Source organism: Mus caroli, chromosome 7 (assembly GCF_900094665.2).
Source record: "Mus caroli chromosome 7, CAROLI_EIJ_v1.1, whole genome shotgun sequence".
Classification (NCBI taxonomy): domain Eukaryota; kingdom Metazoa; phylum Chordata; class Mammalia; order Rodentia; family Muridae; genus Mus; species Mus caroli.
The window spans coordinates 83,836,484-83,856,776 of record NC_034576.1 but is presented as its reverse complement, the minus strand read 5'-3'; the positions used below and the strand labels follow the sequence as shown (position 1 = coordinate 83,856,776).

Here is a 20,293-nt window from a genome sequence, read left to right as displayed (position 1 = left end):
AAAAACCTGGCATGGCAGCATGCGTTTGTAAGCACAGGACTTGGGGGAAGGTGGAAAGAGGCAAATCCCTAGAACTTACTGGCCTGCCAACCTAGATGAAAAGACGAGACTAAGGTCCAGTGAGAGATCCTGTCTCAATAACAGAAACAAGTGCAAATGCAAGAAGACACCTGTGTTGACCTGAGGCTTCTACATATATACTGTCACATAAGCACACACATATATACCACATAAAGAGAGTCTTTTAAAATAGTCTAGAAAATTACAGTCATTCCTTTTTTTAAAGTAATATTTAGGCTGGTGAGAGGCTCAACAGTTAAGAGTGCTGATTGCTCTTCCGGAAGTCATGAGTTCAAATCTCAACAACTACATGTTGGCTTACAACCATGAGAAACCATGTAATGAGAAACAAATAAAAAAAAAAACCCATGGGCCAGAGTAAGCAGCCCAGAGCAAGAGGGAGAAAGAGAACCAGGGAAAGGGGAAAAATGCAAATAAATAAATAAATAAATAAATAAATAAATAAATAAATGGCTGGAGAGATGGCTCAGTGGTTAAGAGCACTAGCTGCTCTTCCAAAGGCCCTGAGTTCAATTCCCAGCAACCACATAGTGGCTCATAACCATCCATAATGAGATCTGATGCCCTCTTCTGGAGTGTCTAAAGACAGCTACAGTGTACTTACATATAATAAATAAATAAATCTTTAAAAAAAACTTTAAAAAAAGTAATATTCAAGTGGTAGTTTGGATTAAATAAATGTTGGTTTCATCTTAACCCTAATGGTTGTCATTTATATTTTCTTACTATTTTGTTGTTGGTTTGATTTTTTTTTTTTTTTTTTTTTAAAGTCGGAAACAAGCCCAGGGCTTTGTGCATGCAAGACAATTTCTTACTGTTTTAAATAGAGCAAGCAAGACAATTAAGAAATAAAGATTAGCCCTAGAAACAATGAAGTTATAATGCCTTGCTTATTTTGCATACAAGGAAAGGGTGATTGAATTTAACTTAGTGTGTTCATAGGCTGTCATAAGGACCCATGGGACCTGTCACGGACTCCTAGCTTACCTGCACAATGCCTCTGCATCCATCTGTCGGGGATATCTGTGGTCTATGATGATGATGTCATGGAGTTTGTCCTGGAAACAGGTAAGGACAGTCTGCACCTCCTTGGTGACTGTGCACTTAAACCCAGCTTTCTCACATGCCCTGTGGAATCCGTTACACTGGCTATCTTCTTTGGTAAACACTAACAGGACCTGGACCAGAAGAGCACAAACACACTTTTAAAATCTTGATATAACTGTCATTTTTAAAGAAGCCACAGAAAATCCTTAAATGTTTAAGACACAAGTTATGAACCTAACATCTGTAAATACACATTCTTTTCTTACATATGACTTAGAGACATTAGCATTCATTGGCCAGTCAATGCTAAAATGTCCAGGCTGGAAGTCCAAGCACTTGGAACATATGCTTACTTCCTTTGCTGAAAATGCCTTCGATAGGATGCAATAAAGACTTGTTGGAATATTTTTATTTTAAAATGAAATCAAGACACAAATATTTATGTTAGCAAACAGAAAGTTAACTAAGTATGACAAGGCTGGTATTCCAGTGAAATTCCTCAGATGGGAAATGCAAGTATTTTAGTGAAATACTGTTGGGACACGCCATCCTTAAATGATGTACTTAACAGGTTTTGACAAAAAGGTTATGCAATGCCTGCATGTTGACAAGTCATTCTGAATCTGAGAGATTTGAGCACTACAGCATTCCAGGTGATATGGACACAGAGCCCAGGCAACCTGCGTACCATCTGGGCCAATGTCAGGCTGGTAACTGCTTGTCTTGGTGCCTAGCCTAAACCACCAGACGCCTGGATCTGCTGCCTCTTCCCTATTCAACCAGGTCTCCCAGCCAAATCAGGTCCAAAGCACCTCTGCTTCATCCCCTTCAGGGCTAGACTCCATAGACGACAGAGGCTGTGTGGCGATGGAGCAGCCTTGCAGTCAGAGGTTGACGACAAAACTGGAAGCTATCCTTTATTTCCTTGAAAGTTTGCCCAGCTGTTCAAATACCACAGATGCAAGGAACCAAGAACACACGCCTGTTAGCCCCCTTCACAAGGTTAAAATACAACAGCAGACATAGTTCATGTGCACAGAGCTTCAAATAACTCGGCTGCATCTTATCCCTTCTTAAAGATCTCTTTATTTTTGTTTTATGGGTACAGGTGTTTTGCCTGCATGTACATATGTGCACCATATGTGTAAAATTGCCCACAGAGTCCCAGAAGAAAGTCCCTTAGCACTGGAGTAGACAGTTGTAATCAACTCTGTGTGTACTTACAACTGAACCTAGGTCCTCTACAAGAGCAGTAAGTGCTCTTAACCACTAAGCTGTCTCTCCAGTCCCCTGATGCCAACATGGGCTATATAAGATCTTATCCCCAAAACAAGAAACTTGCTGTAATGGAAGAGGCTATGTTTTAACTTTTCATTTTGGAAAAATTCAAACTTACAGAAAAGTTATGAATGACAATGCCTTAAATATTCTTCCTCTAGATTAATCAGCCCTTTGCCTTTTGCCACTTTGGTTTTCCTTCCTCTCAATGTATGGCACATGTGACTGCATGCACAATTAATCACTTCCTAGTGCAAGCCTAAACTTTACCCTCACCGTGTACTCCTAAAGAAAGGATGATAACACTGTTACCAAGTCCAAGAAATTTAACCAAGATCCAGTGCTAGAATCTAAATAGAAAAAGAAATGATCTTAAATGTATCATTTTAAATACCCTCCTCACTAAAGAAAATGGAAATGTGATCATCACAGCATAATACCTGAAGTTGGTCTTGATGAAATCTCATCGGGCCAAACTGCACATCAGCTACGGATACCTGTAAGAAAGTGATTTGCTTACATTATTCTCTCTCAACTCAATGTCAAAAGACAAAAGTAAAATATCTACTCTAAAATTTATACAAATATTAGCTAAGTAAGAGGAACTGCAACCACACTTGAAAACTCCCAGGAGAAATGAAAACAGGAAAGCAGAATGAAAATGTATCCGATCTCAGGGTAGCTGTCTCCTGGCCCAGTAGAACTTCCAGATAATTACCATCCTTCCCCAGCCACAGTTTCTCAGTTGCTATAAAGATCAAGTAAGATTATAATACAAGAGGAGATACTAAATAAACACTGCAGTCCCTATGGACCATACCCACCTTCTCCTGGAGGAAAATGAAATTACATGCAAAATGGCACACGAATAATGCAATCTAGCCATCAGAACAGTGGATGTCAGTCAAAGAAGCTTCCCCGAGAAATAGTTGATTCTTCTTTTCCAGAGGAGCATAAGAGCCTTGGTTAACCCACTCTAAAGTACAGCAGAGGCTGACATTCAACACCAGACACTGAGACACACAGCAGCAGGCCTGGGAAGGTAGCTCAGCTAGCAAGGTGCTTGCTGCAAGAGATGAGGACCTGAGAGCTTCAGCAACTACATAAAAATCTGCAAGTGTCTGTAATACCAGGGAGATGGAGACAGGCAAATCCTGGTGCTCACTGGTCAGCCAGTTTAGCTAAATCAATGTGCTCTGGGTTCATTAAGAACTATTGCTTCAAAAAAGTAAGGTGGAGGACTGTGAGATGGGTCAGCAGGTAGTGGCACTTGCCATGTAAGCCTGACAAACTGAATTTGATCCCTGACCCCCTGTAAATGTGAAGAGAACTCTAGCTTCGCAGGGTTGTCCTCTCATTTCTACAGATGGGATGTGTGATGGTATCTGCCCCCCACAAATACAGGGTATTTTTTAAGTTGTAGAAAAAAACAGGAAAGGAGAAAGAAATTATATCTGATAGCTGTGTCTTTTGCTAGATTGGTACAACTTTAAGACACTTAAGTACACGCCATTGTTGGCACAGGCCTTTAATTCCAGCACTTGGAGGCAGAGGCAGGCAGATCTCTTAGTTCCAACTGGTCTTAGTTCCAACTTAGGCCAGCCTGGTCTACAGGGTGAGTTCCAGGACAGCCAGAGCTACACAGAGAAACCCTGTCTCAAAACCCAAAAGCCAGTGAGGGGTGGGGGGATATTACTCATTATGCACACAGCAGGAAACAGGTACTAAGTCCTTTGCTTACGGCCACAAGGCTAGGATGTGGCATGCTTGCCATTTTCCATGCTCAGTTTAGCTCCAGACCCCTAGATGCAAATTCAGAGCCACTGGAAGGTTTGTGCAGTCTATGCTTTTCACAAAGAAACCTAAGAGTGGGAAAAGTTGGGGCTGAAACACACACACACACACACACACACACACACACACACACACATATTCTAATATTTTTGTCTAGAAAGAGACAAAGCCTGGCATAGAGGAAGCGATAGAATTTAGAATCTAATCTGAGGTTCTCTGTACTGAAGAGATCCCTACCCTAAGCCCCTGGGTGATGCTGCGATTCCATATTTAGAACATCCACCCAAGAACTAGATACTTCCTATAAAGTATTCTCCGTCAACTACTCTTCTCAAGCCATAAACCAAGTACAAAGAAAATATAACAAAACATGCTTAAGCAATCCACATATAATTTTAACTATGAAAAGCTGATTGTCCTGGCTAGCTGCATGTCCATTTTAAATAAGCCAGGTCATTTGGGAAGAGAAGAGACGTTCAATTGAGAAAATGCCTCCTCTAGGCGGCAAGTCTACATTAGTGACTGATGTGAGAAGGCCCAGCCCATTGTAGGTGGTTCCACCTCTGGCCTGGTTGTTCTTGGTTGTTCTTTCTTATAAGAAAGCAAGCTAAGCAAGCCACGAGTGAGCAAGCCAGTAAGCAGTGCTCTTTCACGTCTTCTGCACCAGTTCCTGCTCTGACGTCCCCGAATGACAGGCTTGTAAGCTGTAAAGTTAACTAAACCCTTTCCTCCCCAAGTTACCTTTGGTCACGGTGCTTATCACAGTGGTAGAAACACTAACGAGGACACCAATATTCACTAATTATGAACCACCGATTAAGTTCCTGACTTGCCTTGTGATAATTTTGTTTCTCAAAAGGAATCAGAGAAATGAAGATCACTGTTGCAGACCTAAGACTGAGGAATGGAGAACCTTCTGGAAAAGTGAAAGGTATGGAGCCCAGGTGCAGGAGGGACGTGTCACCATGGGATACCACAGTGACAATGGGCACAAATGAATGCTGAAGGCAGGACTGTCCAGGACAGTCAAATGACAGAGCAGGGGAAGACGGCAGTGTGAGAAGCAGCAGAAGCTTTCTACCTAGGCAATGCTGCTCTGGCAAACCGTGTCTACAAGAACTCTGTTATCCTGGGTAGTCAGTTTCAGTCCATTTCACTCTTAGTGCCACCCTTCAGACTTAGCTCCACGGCAGGCAGTGTGCACACATTTCCAGACCGATCTGAATATAAATGTCAGGAAAGAGCATGGATATACAGGCCTCTTCCCTCCAAATCTCAGAAACTGGTGTTCCAATCACAACTGTGCTTATGATCACTGATTTCTGACCAACCAGGTAGCAGTAAAAACGGTGTTATGGGCAAATTTTTATCTATACATATTTATACTAAGAGTCACAGGGGGCTAGAGAAGTGGCTCAGCACTAAACAGCACATAGTGTTCTTGCAGGACTAGAGTTTGGTTCCCAGCACCCATATCAGGCAGCTCACAACAGCCTGTGACTCCAGCTCCGGGGGGATCTGCTGCCCCAGCCTCCATGGGCACCTGCACCTCCACAAGTGATAATTAAAAAAAATTAAATATCACAGTAGATCTCAAACTGTCAACCTAACTTTATATTTTAAGGAACTAAAAAAAAATACATTACCAAAGCTTTCAGGATAAAGGAAATAATAAAGATTAGTGTAGGGCTAAAGTAAAATAAAGAATAGACAACAGAAGAAACCAATAAAACCAAAATGTGATTATTAGGAAAAACAGGTTGATGAACCTTTAGTTAGACAAAGAGAAAAGTCTCAAATCACTAAATCACAAATGAAAGCAGAGATATTCAAATTATCTGTCAATAAAAAAGATTGTGGAAATACAATGAACAGCTATGCACCTTTATTTAATTATGGATAACCTGGATCTAACAGACAAATTTTTAGAAACACAAAATCTGAGATTAAATCACATCAATACAGGAAATCTGAACAGGCAAAAATCCTAGGACTGATGGCTTCTTTGATGAATTCTACCATTTAAAGAATTAATATCAACCTTCTTCAAAGTTTCCCAAACAACTGAAGAGATGGAAATATTTCCCATGTCATTCTATAAATGTAGTATTACCCTGACACCCAAATTCGACAGAGATACAGGAAAGCTAGACACCAATATTCCATAGGAACTGGATATAAAAATCTTCAACAAACGCTAGCAATCTCAACCCAGTAGCATATTAAAATGGTTATGTAGTGAGAATTTTGGTTTCTTTAAAAGCAGACATGTTACAACAATGTGTTTTGAGTATCATCTCAGGTGTGGAATACGGGGCTGCCTTAGATTGTCCACAGCAGCTGACTATGATTTGTCTCACACTCTAGCAGGGGCATGATTTCACCAGCTGCAGCCAGTTTCTGCAAGTGTATGATATCTGAAATTCTGGTGACTCTTGGGAGGGTCATACAAATGCTAGAGCCCTGAGAGGGGTGTGGCAGCGGCGGCAGCAGCAGCAGCTGTTACTGATTGCTGTTGTTGTGGTTTGTCAATAGTCATGCTCAAAGAGATGAGAAGAAATTGGATAACCTGACAGCAAAGATCAAACTTTGCCCCAAGGAACTCAAATGCCCCTAATCAGAAAAGTAGTCTAATGCTATCGACACCCCTTTCTCTGCTAGCCTTCTTTCTCTCCTACCTAGTGTTGTAGTGTTGGAAAGGTGGAATAGGGGTGGAGAAAGGTGGCAGAAAAGGAACCCACAAAGCAGCCCAAAGTCCAGTTCCATGGTTACACCGGGGTAAGGTGGTAGCCGCACAGGCATGAGAACCTGAGCTTGATACTGAGCATCCTCCTTAAAAAACAAAACCAAAAAGCCAGCACTGCAGAGGCAAAGACAGGTGAATCCCTGGTACTCACTGGTCTAGACAAACTGATGAGCTCTGGACCAGCGGCAGATCCTACTTCATAAGGTGAGATGTTACCACACAAATCAGTGACCTGAGTTTGAGCCTCAGAACCCACATAAAGGTGGAAGGAGATAGGTAAACTCTGCTGAACTGCTCTCTGAAGTAGTTCTTAGACAGCTAAATGCCTGCCTCCACCCATGTGCTCATGCCGATGCACAAACAGCAAATAAAAAGCATAACAAAAAACAAAACAAACAAAACCCCAAACTGAACAGCTCCTGAAGAAAAACAATGAGATTGTGTGGGAAGCCGTTGCAGAGTGACAGTTGCAGAGTGGCAGTTGCAGAGTGGCAGTTGCAGAGTGGCAGTTGGCTACTGCTGGCCACCACACATACATAGGCAGTAAAAGTTCTTTTGCCAAGATGAGGTTTTGAGAATTAACCAAAGTTAACCAATCAGATGAGAGACAAGTTAACCAATCAGATGAGAGAGAACGCCTCTCCTAGGCCTATATAAGCAGCACCAGTTCTGGGCTTGGGGTCTCTCTCTTTGCCTCTACAATCAAGCTCTCCCAATAAACGTGTGCAGAAGGATCCTGTTGCAGCGTCGTTCTTCCTGGCCAGTTGGGATTGCGCAAGAAGATTGACCTCTGGCTTTCATATGGACACTCACACATACACATGTATACACCACACACGCACACACATATACCAATAATGATATACCACTCACCAAATGAGAGTTATTCTTGGGATATCAGGATGATCTAATGTATGAAAATCAGCAAATACAGTGTACTAACAGAGTGGAGGGGAAATACCACATGATAATCTCACCTGATGCAGAAGCAGCATCTGACAAGATCCTAAATGAACGTCTTTCCGTGACAACAGTGGTTATCTAGGAGTAGAAGAGAGCTTCTAGCCATAACAAGCCCACAGCAAGCACACCCCCAGGCAGAGAGGAAGCAGTTCCTCTAGCGTTAGGAACGAGGAGAGAAGCCTGCTTCTCCACGTTTGTTCAACGGTCACTGAAGCTCTAGACAAAACAATTAGGCAAGGAAGACAAATGAGCCATTAAACTGGAAAAGGGGAAAGCTCTCTTTACTCGTGGATGATACAACCTTAAATAAAGAAAACCTGAGGACCCCACGGGAAAGTTGCTAGAACTCGTAAATGGACTCAGCAGCACACAAGTTATGAACGTCAGATACGCTACCAGACTTAGTAACCTGAAAGGAATGTGGAAAGCATGCACTTGATAGAGAGGTGAAAAAAATAATATTCAGCTAGGGAGATGGCTCAGTCAGCAAACGTGTTCCGTGCCAGCTTGAATCTGTGACACAGTCAGGCAAGTGGTGTGCATTGATAACCCGAGTACTGGTTGGGGACAGAGACAAGCGGGTCTCAGGGGCTCACTTGCCAACCAGTTTAACAAAAACAGTAAGCTTCAGGTTCAGGGAGACAGCATCTTTTGTTGTTGTTTTTTAATTACTTTTATTTCCACCCCCAAGCCAGGACTTCCCACTCCCTGAGGCCTCAGGTCTCTCTAGGGTTAGGGGCATCTTCTCCCACTGAGACCAGACCAGGCAGTCCTCTGCTGTATATGTGTCAGGCCTTGGACCAACTAGTGTATGCTGCCTGGTTGGTGGTTCAGTGTCTGAGAGATCTCAGGGGTCTGGGTTGGTTGAGACTGCTGGCCTTCCCATAGGGTTACCTTCCTCCTCAGCTTCTTCCAGCCTTTTCCCTAATTCAACCACAGGGGTCCCCAACTTCAGTCCAATGGTTGGGTTTAAGTATCTGCATCTGAATTTTCAGCTGCTTGTTGGACTTCTCAGAGGACATGAGAGGCTCCTGTCTGTAAGCTCACCATAGCATCAGTAATAGTGTCAGGCCTTGGGGCCTCCCCTTGAGATGGATCCCAAATTGGGTCAGTCACTGGACCACCTTTCCCTCAGTCTCTTCTCCTTTTTTGTCCTTGCAGTTCTTTTAGACAGGAACAAGTGGGATGGCAACCCCATCCCTCCACTTGATGCCCTGTCTTTCCACTGGAGTTGGACTTTACGAGTTCCCTCTCCCCACTCTTGGGCACTTCATCTAAGGCCCCTCCCTTTGAGTCCTGAGAGTCTCACCTCCCAGGTCTCTGGTACTTTAAAAAGGGGAGAGAGAGAGAGAGAGAGAGAGAGAGAGAGAGAGAGAGAGAGAGAGGGAGAGAGAGAGAGAGAGAAGGGCTGAGAATAGCTGCACACACCTTTAATCAATCCCAGGGGTAGCTGAGTCATTAGGAGTTTGAATCTTTATGTGTAGGCCCACCTGGTCTACACAGTGAGCTCCAAGCCAGCCAGCCAGGGCTATACAGTGAGACTGTCTCAAAAAAAACCACAATAATGAGGAGGAAAAGTAAAAAGAAGAGGAGGAAGAGGAAGAGGAGGATGAAGGTGACAGAGGCAGTACCAACTGAGACCTCCTGAGTTTACACACACACCATGCACACATGCCACATACACACCAAAAACTTTTCACTAACTAAATGGAAACACATGTTTATAGATTAAAAGACAACATTACTAAGATGCCACCGCTACCTAAAGCAATCTACACAGTCATCAGGGTCCTTATTAAAATCTCAGTGATTTTCCTTTCTTTTCTTTCTGACCGAAAGAGAAACATGCACTCTAGAACTCATATGGAAACTCAGGGGATCCCTACTAGCCAAAACAATCTTGCAAATGGATGGATGACCTGCAAGACACTTCCTAATTTCAAAACTTAATACAAAACTACAGCAATCAAAGTCACATGGTGCTGGTATAGGCAGACAAAGAAACGAACAGAGAGACTAGAGAGACATTTAGCACATATCCTCAAACAATCTGTAGATGCCAAGACAACTCACCGGGGAAGAGGACAGTCTTTTCAACAAATGATGATGGGAAACTCTACACTCTAAGGCAGATAAAAAGCTATGGAAATTGGAGTGTTACAATTTGTTGGAAGCACTACAAGACCCCTTATGCAGGAAAGACATGTGTTTCTTAAGTGTAGAAACATTGTCACTAAGCAGAAATGTTTAAAGGCTGGGTGAGAAAAATCATGTGACTCTCAGCTAAGCTAAGTAGCCACCAGATGGTTAGTTCATTTTATTTTGTGTAATTTTTTTTTTTTTTTGTGAAATCCTATCTCAGGAAAAAAATATACAAAATAAAATAAACTTACATTGTTAAGTCAAGCTGAGGGCCAGGACAGAAGCACAGAGGCAAATAACACTGAGCACGTGACCTACTCCAGCCGTCGGTGAGCAGCAGTGGGAGGCAGACAGACAGGTCCCTGAGTTCCAGGCCCAGTTGATCTGCAAGCAAGGTCAGGAAGACCAGGGCTACACAGGGAAACCTGAGACAGCAGCGGGAGAGGACGGCCCGGTGGTTACAGTGCTCACTGCTCTCGTGGAGGACTTAGATTTGGTTCCTAGCACATTGTGGCTCACAGCTGCCTTTAATTCCAATTTCAGAGGATCTGACACCATCTTCCTGCCTCTGTAGGCCCCTACATAAATGTAGCACACATGCTCACATATATAAACATACATTTAAAAAAAATCTTTGAAAAAGTTGGTGAGGTAACTTTTAGGAAAGAAGCCATAACTATATAGTCTCAACCTATAAAACTAACCTAACCCATTTCCTGGAGTAACTCTGAAAAAATAAAGAAAATAATATGTCCATTCTTTAAAAGATTTCAGACCAAATTTCAGCCACTGTAGAGTTTTAGCAGCATCACTGTACAAGGTCCATGTTTCAGCAAAGCTCTGTGACCACTGAACATTTTATTTACTTATAACTAGACTGCATTTAGCCTTACATCCTGTCTACAGGGAATATCCGGATCTTAGGACCTCTGTGGAGCAGAGTATCAGTCCAGCCAGACAATCAGACAGCTACTGACCCCTGTGCCCACCTCCTTCCCTACCATTACCACCTAGCAAAAAAATTACCCCCACCAGGAAATCTGATGACATCACTCAGTGAGCAGATGTGACAGGTCCTCAGAGTAAACACTTCCCTGTCTGCTCCAGAAAAGGGAGAGGCCACTGGACTTCCTGCATCCATCCTTTTTCATGACTCAAAATCAAAATCAAACTGACCTTCCGGTCACAGCCCCTTTAATCTAGGCTTTGCATTACTATTTATAATAAAATCGTCATTTTTTCAAATCAATTGTAATGACATAGCTTTTATTTTATCTTTCAGCTTCAAATGTAGCTGACATTTTTAGATTGTTTTAGATAATAAGGAAACCACAGTGTGTTCAAGAGTTGTGTCCTGGTGGGCACGGCGGTGTATGCCTTTAATCACTGTAGCAGAGACGAAGAGGGAGGCAGGGGCAGCCTGGTCTATAGAGCCAGTTCCAGGATAGCCTGGGCTACACAGAGAAACCCTGTCTCTAGAAACCACTACTAACAACAGTAAAGAGCTGTGTCCTAACTCTTGTGTTTTATTACTCTGATCCAAACTACAAACATGCCGGCGTAGTGATGGCAGCACACCTGTTTAACCCCAGCAGCACTTGGGAGGCAGAGGCAGGTAAGTTCGAGGCCAGCTTTATCTACAGAGTAAGTGCAGGACAGGCATGGTTACACAGAGAAACCCTGTCTCAAAAAACCAAAAATCATCACCAAAGTACTTTGTGGGGAAAGGGTTTAGTTCACCTTGCAGTTTGTAGTTGTCATGATGAAAAGTCAGGGCAGGAACTCAAGGCAGGAGCTAAAGCAGGGACTACAGAGGGGTGCTATTGATTGGCTTATTCTCTGTGGCTAGATCAGCTTACTTTATCATACAGCCCAGGACCATCTGCTCAGGGGTAGAACCACCCAGTGAGCTTGGCCCTCCCACATCTACCATCAGTCAAGAAAATGGCTAACAGATTTGCTTACAGGCCAGGTTATAGAGGCATTTTCCTCTTCCCAGACATAAGCTTCCTTGTTTGTGTCAAGCTGACAAAATGTCAGTCACAAATTAAGAGTTACTGAAGATGAATGTGGTGGTACACACCTGTAACCTGAAGCATTCAGGAGGTAGGAAGATGAAGAGTTCAAAGCCAGCCTTGATTACATAGTGAGTTTGAGGCCAGCCTGGGCTACATGAGTCCATAGTTTGAGGCCAGCCTGGGCTACATGAGTCCTTGTCTGAAAACAAAACAAAAAAGGATTTTTTACTTTAGTCTTAAAATCTTTTTAAGTATTTTTTAATTTATTAACATTTATTGTTTTCGGGGCTGGAGAGATGGCTCAGTGGTTAAGAGCACTGACTGCTCTTCCAGAGGTCCTGAGTTCAATTCCCAGCACCCACATGGTGGCTCACAACCATCTGTAATGGGATCTGTTTCTCTCTTCTGGTGTGTCTGAAGACAGTGACAGTGTACTCACATACATGAAATAAATAAATAATTCTAGAAAAGAGAAGAAAAGAAAAGATTTATTGTTTTCAGCAGGAGCAGGGGCTATCTCTGACTCTGTTGCCTGCCTTTGGATCCCTTCCTCCTAACTGGGCTGCCTTGTCTGACTGCAGTAGGGGAAGGAAGATGTGCCCAGTCCTACTGCAGCTTGATATGTCAAGGTGGGTTGACATCCATGGGAGCCCTCCCTTCCTGAAGAGAAAGGAAGGTGGGGAGCGGAGTGGAGGTGGAGTGGAAGGAGGGAGAGGAAGCTGTGATCAAGATGTAAAGTAAGCCGGGCGTTGGTGGCGCACGCCTTTAATCCCAGCACTCGGGAGGCAGAGGCAGGTGGATTTCTGAGTTCGAGGCCAGCCTGGTCTACAGAGTGAGCGCCAGGACAGCCAGGGCTACATAGAGAAACCCTGTCTCGAAAAACCAAAAAAAAAAAAAAAAAAAAAAAAAAGATGTAAAGTAAATTAAGTAATTAATTAATTTTAAAAGAGATTTGTTTTTAAAGATTTTGTAAGATTCAGGGCAGCAAGGGCTGCATAGTTCAAACACATACCCTGAAGGCCTAATGACCTGAGTTTAACCCTCAGGACCAGGTAACAGTAGAAAAAAAAAAAAAAACCCTGAATCTACACATGTGTTCTCTGACATCCTCATGGATGCCATGACACATAACAAATACACACAGTTACAATTGAAGAATATGTGGTGGCATATGTATGTCTTCAACCCCAGCACTGGGGAGGCAGCAGGCAGACCTCTGTGAGTTCCAAGACAGCCAGGACCATATAATGAGGCTGTTTCTAAATACACACACACACACACACACACACACACACACACACACTATAACACTAGAGTGTCAGAAAACCAAGACATATATTTGTATCCTAACAATTTAAAATATTTTTTGACAAATGTGACAGATTAGAAATGACAAAGATGGCTTAGCAGTTACGAGCACTGGCTGCTTGTCCAGAGGTCCTGAGTTCAATTCCCAGCCACCACACGGTGGCTCACAACCATCTGCAATGGGATCCAATGCCCTTTTCTATCTGATCCTCTCTTCTGTCATTCAGGCATAAATGCAAATTGAGTGCTCATATACATAAATAAATAAAACTATTTAAAACAATGACAAAAATTATTATTAGTTTCGATGAACCATATCAGATGTTTTTTGATTATTTGACTGAGTTAATATTGGCTACATGTGACACTGTGAGGCAAAGTTACTCTGTCATGAGTTGAGGACTTGAGGTAAAAAGGGAAAGCTACTAGCTAGGCATACGGCACACACCTGTAATCTCAACACTTGGGAGGCTTCGGGAGGGTTGCCTAAAGTCTGAGGCCAGGGTGGACTACATAGCAAGATCATGGAGAGGAAGAGGGGAGGGGGTAGAGGGGGAGGGGGAGAGAGGGAGGGAAGACAAAGGATATAAGTAATTCCAGTGCATTAGAAATGTCTACTCCTGCAACCTTCTCTCTTATCCCTTACCTGCTTCTATTTTTCTTTCTTAGCTCCCAATCACCATTGAGACAACGTGCATTTACTATGCTTCAAACATAGTACGTAGCCGAGGGTAACACAGAGCTTCTTCAGGATTCTCATACTTCAATATCCCAAGTGCTCAGATTGCTGATGTTAGAGACAGAGAGAGGCTTTTGTGCACATTAGCCAAGCACAACTCATCCCCAAACTCTTACTTTTGTAAGTTAAGTTCATTAACTCCACTTTAGCAGTGAAGAACAATTGGGAAGCAACAATTGCAGGAACAAAACTTAATTCTGTCTGCTCGTTCGTGTTCTATAGGGCAAGGACTAACTCACCTAATCTATATCCAGGTGAAATAAGATCAAGAAACTGGCTAACAGTCCTCACCTATTTGACAAATTGTAACTGAGCATCCATATTGTGTGAGGGTTTTTCCTAGGCTTTGGAGATCAACAGAGAACATGGCAGATAGATAATACCTCTACGACCGTGAGAGCTGTGGTTCAGAGAGCTTGGCTGCTATAATGAATGAGAGGTTGAGGAAGGATTCCCTGGGACAGTGCTGTGGAAGTAGGGTCTGAATGACCAAGCACCAGCCAATGAAGAGTACCAGGGAGAGGACTTATGGTGCGGCACTAGAAGAAACAAGGGAAGAAGACCGAGAGATGAGGCCCTAGGTCAGCAGAGGCCATATCAAACGGAGCCTTGTAAGTCAAGATATCTGCATTTTACTCTAAATTTCCTGAAAAGCTACGGGATATTATTACAAAGCAGCAGTACAGTCTGATCTAGTTATTATTGATTTTTCATGCAATATATTGATCATATTCTTTGTCCTTCCATGGTATAGTCTGACTTAAAATGAAATGAAAGTCCCTTTGGTTGTCTATGGAGAGCAGGCCGTGGGAGAGCTGCCATTCTGCTGCCATCCTAGTAGACCATATGAGCTTCCTTAGTCCTTGCCAGATTTGCCCACAAGACGGCACAAGAACTATCCTGAGGCCCAGGACCTTCTCCCATATTGACTGCCAGACCCATCCCCAATTCCTTTTTCCTTCATTTACCTGCTGCCACTTGCCCCTCAGTCAACTTATATGGCAAATATTTACTGCAAGTCTTGTGTGTCCTCTCACTCAAATTCAAAGAACTTAATGCTAGAATGAAGCCATTCAGGTCCTTCCCCCAGAACCCACCATGTTGAGCAAACAAGAGTGTTTGGATTAAATGAGTTACTGCAGGTGCTCAACTCAGAGCCTGATAATGAGTAACAGAACGCTTTCAGCAAGGACTCTCTAAGAGAGTTTGCTTATGAAATATCATTCTTTATGCAAACACATTATAAGGCATTTTATAAACAGTATTTTTCTAGAGATAGTTCTTTTACAACTCTAAGGCAATAACTTCTAATACAAGCCATTAAGTTCTTAATGGGAAATATTATACAAAACTGAATCTCATCCTTAGATATGTTAATGCATTTGTTATTGGGGACAACTAAAGGCTTTCCAGAAATACTAGAGTAAAATCAGCTTTGAGAGTAAATTTTTCTAGTAAGAATGAACCCATTAATAAAAACAGGAGCAAGGCTACAAAGATGGCATAGTTAAGAGCAATTACTGCCTTGCAGAGGACTCATGTTCATATCTCAGAAGACCACATCATTACTCACAACATTTGTAACTCCAGTTCCAGGGCCTCCAATGCCACCCTCAACCTCACAGACACCAGGCACACACATGCTGCACAAACAGACAGGCAAACACCCATACACATAAAATAAACAAACCTTTAAAAAACAAACACACAACAAAAAAATGGAAAGTCTGGTGTAGGGTGACCAGATCCCATGACAGTAAGAGCTGAGGACCCTGGTCCAGTAGTGGAAATGTGAGATGCAATGCCCTGCAGTGCAGCCTAGAGGCTACCCATGGCCCCTAAAAAGTGCAAAGTGCTCACTGGCTTAAGGACTTGTCAGATCAAAAAGGAGAATTTATAGAGATGGAAGACCCTGCTATTTATGGATTTCTCACCAAGGGAAACAGAACACAGCAAAAATAGATGGTCTGGATATTGAAGGAACATACTCCCAATCATTAATTAACAAATCAGCACCAGATGTGACAGTGCAAGTGTGTAATCCCAGCACTTGTGAAGCTGAGACGGGAGGATTCAAGGCCAACATGAGATACACAGTGCTTTCAAGGACCCTGTCTCCAACAACAGAAAGAATGATAAGAATAAAAACAAACAAACAAAACCCATTCTCTCTGTCTCTCAGTCATGTATATGAACCTACTGGATAGAGGGTTCTCAAGTCTTACTGTCCGGGGATCTGGTCATCCTACAACAGACTTCCCATACAGCAGTGAGCCTCATTCACAATGTTCTACAGTGGCAGGCTGCCCACCTGATCACCCTTAGCATCCTGACAGCAAAGGGAAGCCTGGGTTCTTCTTAGCTAGTGAATAAGACTCAATGAGATACAAAGCAGATTGCACTGAGAGTGGCAATCCACACAACAGGATCATCTATACTCACCCCACAGCTTCCAGGATCAGTACTGTGAAGATTCAACAGAGAAGTCTTTCAATTCTGACCCTATGCCTGATAAACTGTATTACTTTTAGGCAACCATGCAGCTGCTTCGTGGTTTTGAAGAAGTGAGCTGGCAGACATGCAGCTCACTCTCTGATTAACAGCGCTCAGCCCAGTTTCCTGTCATGTCAGCCACTATTAGTGGAAGGGGATGCAAACTGTCCTTCTCACATGCCCACTCTGGCTCTAGAAGACAGAAGTCCTTGAGCACTGGAGGTGTCGTAGCCTTGTTCTGCTGGTTTCCCCTTGTTGCTATAGTAAACACCATGACAAAAGCAGTTTAAGGGAGAAAGGGTTTACTCTGGCTCAGGGCTCACAGTAGCTGTCCAGCATGGTGGGAAGTCAAGAGTGGCAGCAGCTTGAAGCAGTTGGGCACACCATGTCTTAGTTACCATTTCTATTGTTGTGATAAACACCATTACCAAAAGCAACTTGAAGAGAAAAGAGTTTATTTTTACCTTACAGCTCTCAGGTTCTACTCCATCACTGAGGAAAATCAGGACAGGAGCTCAAGGCAGGAACCTGAGAACAGGAACTGAAGCAGAAGCCACTGGGAAACGCTGCTCACTGGTTTGCTCCTTCTCCACTTGCTCTCTTATAAACCTCAGAATCACCCACACAGGGACAGCACCACCCACACAGCGCTGGGTCCCGCCACATCAACCAGCAATCAAGACAATACCTCATGGAGGCATTTTTGTCAGGTGAGGTTCCCTCTTCTCAGATGACCCTAGCCTGTGCCAAGCTGACAAACAAGCAACGCAGGGTGCAACACAGCCACATCTGGAAGCCGATGGCCATGTGCTGCTGCTCAAGCCGCCTTTCTCCACTTATGCAGCACAGAGACCGAGGAGACAGGGATGGTCCTCCCTCCTCAGTTAGCACAATGTGGTCTACCAAGTGATTTCAGAGCCTAAGCTGACCAGTGACGTTAACTGCTATAACAAATGGAACTTGCTATATAATTATAGCTCTGGTGAAAAGTGCTCGGGGCCTACAAGACGGCTCAGTGGGGGAGTACTCGTTGCCAGGTCTGTCCACCTGAGCCCAATCCCCAGACCCGCATGATGGATGGAGAGAACAGATTCCTACATGTTGCCCTCTGACCTCCACACAGTCACCGTGGCAAGTGCACACCCACCCACCCACCCACCCACATACACACACAACTAATTCCATGTTATAGAAAAGTTTGAGACAGTTTTCAGATGAATGCTATCTGAGAGTGTTCCGACCTGACTGCAGCCCCCAGCTGAGGCTCCGCCCAGCCCTTGTCTTCTTCCAGGAGAGCTACACAAAGTTCCTCAGCAATTGGCCTACGCTGCCTCTAAAGAACAATATTGGTTTCTCTTTAAAGTTTACTTTTATACTGTTTCTGCGACTATTCTGTCTAGTTCTAAGTTTCAATTTTTCATAGAGACATCAAGGAAGAAACCATTTGCTTATGTTAGGCTGGAACATTGAGTTTTAGAGGAAAAGACTAAAAGTAAGTGGGAATGTATACAAAAATCTAACATCAGCAGAGACTGTGAGAAGCCCTGGAGCAATGCAGACTGTATGGTCAGAGGAAGAGGTGGGAGCAGGAGAGGATGCATGGCCTGGCCTTGCATTAGCCCTGTCTGCAGCTCCTCGTTACAAAGACAGCACAGCCTGGGTTCAGTGTGTAAGGAACCTAGAACTCTCCTTTCAGAAGGTATGTCTTCCCAGGGCCACTTTTCCCTTGGTCAAATATTGTCTAGTGTTTATCATGGGAAAAATGAATATTTATAGTCTCTAAAACTCAATACCTATTTAACAGAACAGGCAGGAAGTCTCACATACCAACTCAAATATCCTCACTAGCAGAGCACAGTAGTCATAACTGGATGAAGAGTCTGAAAAGCACGAACTGTCCAGAGAGCCGTGCGTCTCATGTGGTGCTACCACAGGGGCACCCACAACCATTCTCCAGGGCACCCTGCCCACCTCTGGGCAGGCCCTGAGGAAGCAGGCAAACTCCCCTCAGTGTATTCAAAGAAAACACTTGTTAATGGCCATGTGGTAAATAGCATTTTGCATTCAAACATTTTATTCATGCAGTTTTATTCTGCTGTAGAAAATAGGGTAAAATAGGCAGGCAGGAGAGCTGGCCCTGGGGTCATAAGAGCTCATCTGCTGCAGTACTCAGGAGAGTGGGCCCTGACCCTCACCAGAGTAACACAGAGGAGCTGGCCATGGATGTGATGTTATAGGTGAGCAGGCCTTGGCTCTCATGCCTTCTGTATGTACTGTGGCAGTGGCACAGATGAGGGAGAGATGCCCTCCTCCCCTAACCTCATCCCTTGCCACTTATGGCAGTTGGGAGAGTTGGCCCATGAGGGTGGGAAAACTGGCCCATCCCTCACCAGCTGTAACACTCTGGAGAGTGGACCTGGCACCTTGCCTGGACAGTGGGTAGAGCACCCTGACTGCAAAGAGTGGGGTAGAGGTGGATGTGTTGGGGAGGGGAGGGGTTTGCCAGTCAGGCTGACCAGCTCAGATTTCTCTCTGGCCTAAATCCAGGGCTTTGACTTGGCCTACCCCATAGATGAACTGCTGAAGTACATGAAGGGTCTGGTCCTACAGATCCAAAATTACAGGATCTCCATGACACAGGGTGACAACAGGCTATCCAACAGTTGTCCCAGTGAGGTTCCAGTTTTAATAGAGTAACAGAAGGCAGAGGCCTCATACCAGACCAACAAGTCACTGCAACAAACATTTGCAAACAAAGAAGTGTGGACAGAAGGGGATACTGTGGGACACATTGTGACACACTACAGCTTCCACAATGAGATGTTTTTTCTCTGTTGTGGGGGGAGTTTGCAAGGGTGAAGGGTGGGTACAATGGGAGGAAGAGGTGAGTGGGATTGGGGATGCATGATGGAAAATTCACAAGGAACAAATGAAAAGCTTTTAAAAAAAGATAATTAATGACTCCTGGTTGAAATTTTCAATAAGAAAATGTTTAAAACTAATTATAAAAGAACACACACACACATATACACACAATTCTTGTAGCTGTACTGCCAAACCATAACCCAGAAGTAGAAAGCCTGTGCCTATTCACAAAAGGGAACATGCAAAAATGTCTGCCCAGGGTTATGGGTGACAGCAACAAGTTGTAGCATTTGAAGTCTAGTTAGCTGGGGGTGGGGGAATGGGGGACACGAGGATCTTAAAAACAACTGCCATGTGAAAAGAGGAAAACCAATGAGATTAGTAATACAATATCATCTAATAAATTAAGAATATGTAAGCACTAGGGAGAAGGCTATGTCAGTGAATGCTATGCAAACATGAGGAACCAAGTTTGGATCCTCAGCAGCCCTATAAAAGATTTGTGTGTGGTGGTGCACACATACCTAGGACTGGGAAGGCAAACCAGGAGGATCCCAGGGGCTTGCTGGACAGTCTATCTGAATTTGCAAACTATAAGTTCAGTGAGAGACTCTACCTCAAAAGATAAGGTCAAACCAGGCATGGCGGACCATGTCTTTAATCTCAGCACCAGGGAGGTGGAAGGAAGTGGATCTCTGAGTTCCAAGCCAACCTAGTCTACACTGAAAGTTCCAGGCCCACAGGCGACATAGAGGTACCCTGATAAAGGAAGGAGAGGAGAGGAGAGAGGAGAGAGGAGAGAGGAGAGAGGAGAGAGGA

At 43.7% G+C, this 20,293-nt stretch overlaps 1 protein-coding gene across 3 annotated transcripts in view; it reads right to left on the bottom strand.

The window, feature by feature from the left end:
* Nucleotides 1–20,293, bottom strand: part of Pde8a (phosphodiesterase 8A) — a 122,981-nt gene that overhangs the window by 49,605 nt on the left and 53,083 nt on the right. For 2 of the 3 annotated variants that reach the window (XM_021166273.2, XM_029479193.1), the window contains exons 2-3: nt 2,847–2,903; nt 1,069–1,259 (exon numbers count right to left, since the gene is read on the bottom strand). In XM_021166273.2, the coding sequence (XP_021021932.1) occupies nt 1,069–1,259; nt 2,847–2,903 (248 nt within the window). Of the gene's footprint in view, nt 1–1,068; nt 1,260–2,846; nt 2,904–7,097; nt 7,238–20,293 lie in introns of those variants that run through there. The other variant, XM_021166274.2, reaches the window with a different exon arrangement.